The sequence below is a fragment of the Protobothrops mucrosquamatus genome, unplaced genomic scaffold (genome assembly GCF_001527695.2).
Source record: "Protobothrops mucrosquamatus isolate PMUCROS unplaced genomic scaffold, P.Mucros_1.0 scaffold6267, whole genome shotgun sequence".
Taxonomy (NCBI): domain Eukaryota; kingdom Metazoa; phylum Chordata; class Lepidosauria; order Squamata; family Viperidae; genus Protobothrops; species Protobothrops mucrosquamatus.
Window position 1 is genome coordinate 18,585 of NW_015392098.1, and position 3,951 is coordinate 22,535.

Below are 3,951 nucleotides of genomic sequence, written 5' to 3' on the forward strand. Positions count from 1 at the left end.
GAGGGTCGTGAACTCACCTCGCTGAGCAGGAGTCGGAGGCCCCAGCTGAGTCCGGCCGGGATGGCGTATGCGCTGCGCTTCACGCTCCGCAGCATGGCCACGTGGTCCCGCTCTGGGGGGACAGGGAACTGGGGAGGCAAAGACCCCATTCACCCCACGCCTCTTTGGCTGCTGAGCCACCTCACAAGCGGGCAGCAGCAGCCGCAGACCCTCCCCCTCGACCCCTCGGGACAGAACTGAGGGTCAGCCAGGCAGAATTGTAAAACAGCAGCAGCCCTTTGGACTTATATACCGCTTCACCCGGTGCTTGACAGCCCCCCCTCTAAGCAGTTTACAGAATCAGCCTCTTGCCTCCCCCCCCCAACAATCTGGGTCCTCGTTTTACCGACCTCGGAAGGACGGAAGGTTGAGTCAACCCTGAACTGATCAGGATCGAACTGCTGGCGGCGGGCAGAGTTGGCCTGCAAAATGCTGCGTTATAACCATTGCGACACCAAAGGGGGCACTCGCACCAAAGAGGCTTAAACAAGCCAGAGTGGAACCATGATGGCTTAGTGGAGCTCAGCCCCTGCCTCTCTGGCGCTTATCCTAGAAACCTAGGGCTGGAAGGGACCTTGGAGGTCATCTAGCCCTACCCCCTGCCCATTCAACCTCAGACAAACAGTTGTCCAATCCTGGAAACCTCCAGTGATCCAGCCTGTCTGGTTGCTGGTGGGGGCAGGTTCCTGGGGTACTGAGGGACCCCCCCCTCCTTGTCCTTACCTGTCCAGTGGCCATCGCAAACAGCAGCACCCCCAGGGACCACCAGTCGGCGGCGTGGGCGTACGGACCGCCTCTCAGCACTTCTGGGGCTGCCCCAAAGGAAGAGCAGAGGGTCACTCATCTCGTCTGCCCGTCTGACCCCCCCTTTCCCCCCCACAGCCTCCCCCTCTCCTGCCGACTGCCTTACCCATGTACTGGAGGGTCCCGCAGATGGTGAAGGCTCGCTGGTTCCAGGGCAGATGCCGCGAGAGGCCGAAATCGGCCAGCTTGAGGTGACCTGGGCCAGGTGGGGCATAAAGCAGAGATCCTGAATCCAGAGCAACCAAGGTAGTCCCCGACTTACGGCTACAATTTCTGTCGCTAAGCGAGACATTTGTTGGGTTTTCCCCATTTTACGACCTTTCTTGCCACAGTTATTAGTGCGGTCGTTAAGTGAGTCACACGGTTGTTAAGAGAATCCGTCTTCCCTCACTGAGCTTGCTGGTCAGAAGGCCGCAGAAGGGGATCACAGGACCCCGGGACACTGCGACCGTCGTAAATGTGAGTCAATTGCCAAGCGCCTGAATTTCGATCACGTGACCAGGCAGATGGAGCAACGGTCGTAAGTGTGAAAAACGGTCCCAAGTCCCTTTTTCCACCGCCGTTGTAACTTGGAACGGTCACTAAATGAACCGTTGTAAGTCGAGGACTACCTGTAGGGCAGCTTGACCTGTGGACTTCAACTCCCAGAATTCCTGAGCCTTCAAGTTATGATGTTAATAGAGCCCGCCCACCATAATCGTAAGTCAGAACAGGATTAAAATTTTATCACGTTAAAATTTGAGGCAACTGTTAAGCGAACGCTGCGTCGTTAAGCGAACCATCGGGCGCAGCTTTGCCGAAAAGAAGGGCCGGTTTTCAGCAAAACGGTCGTCAAACGGGACCACGGGAGCGTCCGGCGCATGGTCACGTGACCGCAGAGGGAGTCCGACTATCAGAACTCTGGGGCTGGGTCCTGAGTCCGCTTTTTTTGGGGGGTGGGCTGGTTGTAACTTCAAACGTTCGCTGGGGTCCCTCTGAATGGGCCGGACCAGGAATTCTGGGAGTTGAAGTCCACAGGTGGTCAAGTTGCCCACAACTGCCCAATCCTGGTCCGGAGGCCTCTGGGCGAAGGGAGAGCCGTCCTTTTGCCCCCCTGCGTGGGGGGAAACTCTGTCTCAGACCATCCAGCCTGGGCTGGGTAACAGCTGGCTAAACAGCTGGTTCAAGACTGGAGCATACTTGAAGGATCAATCTCAAGAAAAATTTATCTTGGTATGGAGAAGATGGATAGATTATATGAAGAGAAAGTATGACATGATTAATTATCATATAGCTTTTGAATAAATATTTTTCTTTTCTAATATTTTTTATATATTTAATATAATTTATACATATATTTTATATTCAAGTTTACTATTGTATGTTAGAGTTAAAGTATGTTAATTTTGTTTGTATTATGAATGGATAGCTTAATTTAGACTTGGGATGTTATGTATTTATCCCTGTACTCAGTTCTGGGAAGTCCGGGGGGGGGGAAGGGGATGAAGGGGTAGAATTATATAAAATTTGGTGTATTTATAAATATAATTTATAAATATAAATGTAATGTAAATGTTTGTCCTTAAGAAGAGGAGATGATCGGCTAGTACCCGTAAACTGCATCCGAGGTGGTGGAAAAGAAGGTGGTGGGATGTGTAGGATAGTTGGGAAGGAGGAAAGAGGAGAGGTTGTGGTTAAGAGGAGGAGGGGGAAGTTAGGTAGGAAGGTTTTTTATGTGTTTGTTTTTCTAATGAAATGCACCATATTTGCATTATTTGTCCATATGTTTATTTGAAAAATTAATAAAATTTGTAAAATCGAAGACTGGAGCATCTCAGCCTCACGGGGGACCGGCCACGTGCCTCCCGCAGCCTTCCCGGCTGCCTGGCGGGCGTTCCACTTACTGCCCATCCCCGCAGCCGAGTCAGCTCTCCAGCAACCCTTTTCTGTGGCCCCGAATGGGGGGCTGGTGCGGAGAGTGAGGAAGACCCCTCCCCTCCTCCTCTTCCCCCTCCCACGATTACCTTGTTCATCTAAGAGGATGTTTTCCATCTGCAAAGAAAGCAAAAATAATAATAATAATAAAGAGTCCAAGAGTTAAGGAAAGGCAGCCGGGGAGTGGGGGGCTGGCTTGGCTAAGGGGCTTCCAGCATGGAGGGCAACTGTTGGCAGACATTTGAGAATCAGCTCGCACTGCCCACTCCCTGGACCCCCAGTCAGGGAAATGAGGCCAGGGTCCCATACCTTGATGTCCCGGTGCACGATACCCTGGTTGTGAAGATAGGCTGCAAAGAAAAAGAGCGTCAATAATGGAGAATATTTGTAACTCAGGGTTGAACTTGGTGGTCTCTCAGCTGGGTGGTTTTTCTTGCAGGCGCTTCGTGGCCCTACTAGGTAGTGTCTTCAGTGCTAGAAGGGGGGGTGGCAGAGAGGAGGAGGAGGAGGAAGAAGGAAGGAGGGAGGAGGAGGAGGAGGAGGAGGAGGAGGAGGAGGAGGAGGAGAGGACAGGAGTGTTCCAGTATTTGAGGGGCTGCCACAAAGAAGAGCGAGTCAAATTATTCTCAAAAAAAGCCTGAAGGCAGGACAAGAAAAAAAATGGATGGAAACAAATCAAGGAGAGAAGCAACCTGGAACTAAGGAGAAACTTCCTAACAGTGAGGACAATTAACCAGTGGAACAACTTGCCTCCAGAAGTTGTGGGCCTCTCATCACTGGAGGTTTTTATGAAAAGATTGGACAGCCACTTGTCTGAAATGGCATAGGTAATGTAGTAAAATGAACAATAACTAGAATAATGATTTGTCTGCATAATTGCTAGAATAATGATGTAATGCATAATCACTGGGAAAATTCACTGGGAAAGTTCTGTGTCAGTAATATGTGACTAACCAAATGCGCATTGCACATGGATACTTTGTATGTAGCAAAACCTACCATTGTATGCCCGTGAGAAACCATCCTAATGTATTACAGTGTATTACCATGTGGAGTCCCTTTGTTCCTGAAAGAAGGAAAGTATAAAACTGAAGTCTAATCCCGCCCTCCTTCTTCAGAATTGCCTGTCTCCATTATGCTTCTGAACCTGCGCAAATAAACCTCTCTGCTAAACCCCTTTGGAATTCGTAAGAG

The 3,951-nt window shown here is 50.4% G+C and overlaps 1 protein-coding gene across 1 annotated transcript in view; it reads right to left on the reverse strand.

Moving 5' to 3' along the window:
* Window positions 1-3,951, reverse strand: part of LOC107300152 (protein KIAA0100-like) — a gene marked incomplete at its 3' end in the record, with an annotated part of 77,893 nt that overhangs the window by 18,531 nt on the left and 55,411 nt on the right. The window contains 4 exon segments of the mRNA XM_029286946.1: window positions 18-128; window positions 763-851; window positions 950-1,039; window positions 3,024-3,090. Coding sequence (XP_029142779.1) covers window positions 18-128; window positions 763-851; window positions 950-1,039; window positions 3,024-3,090 — 357 coding nt within the window.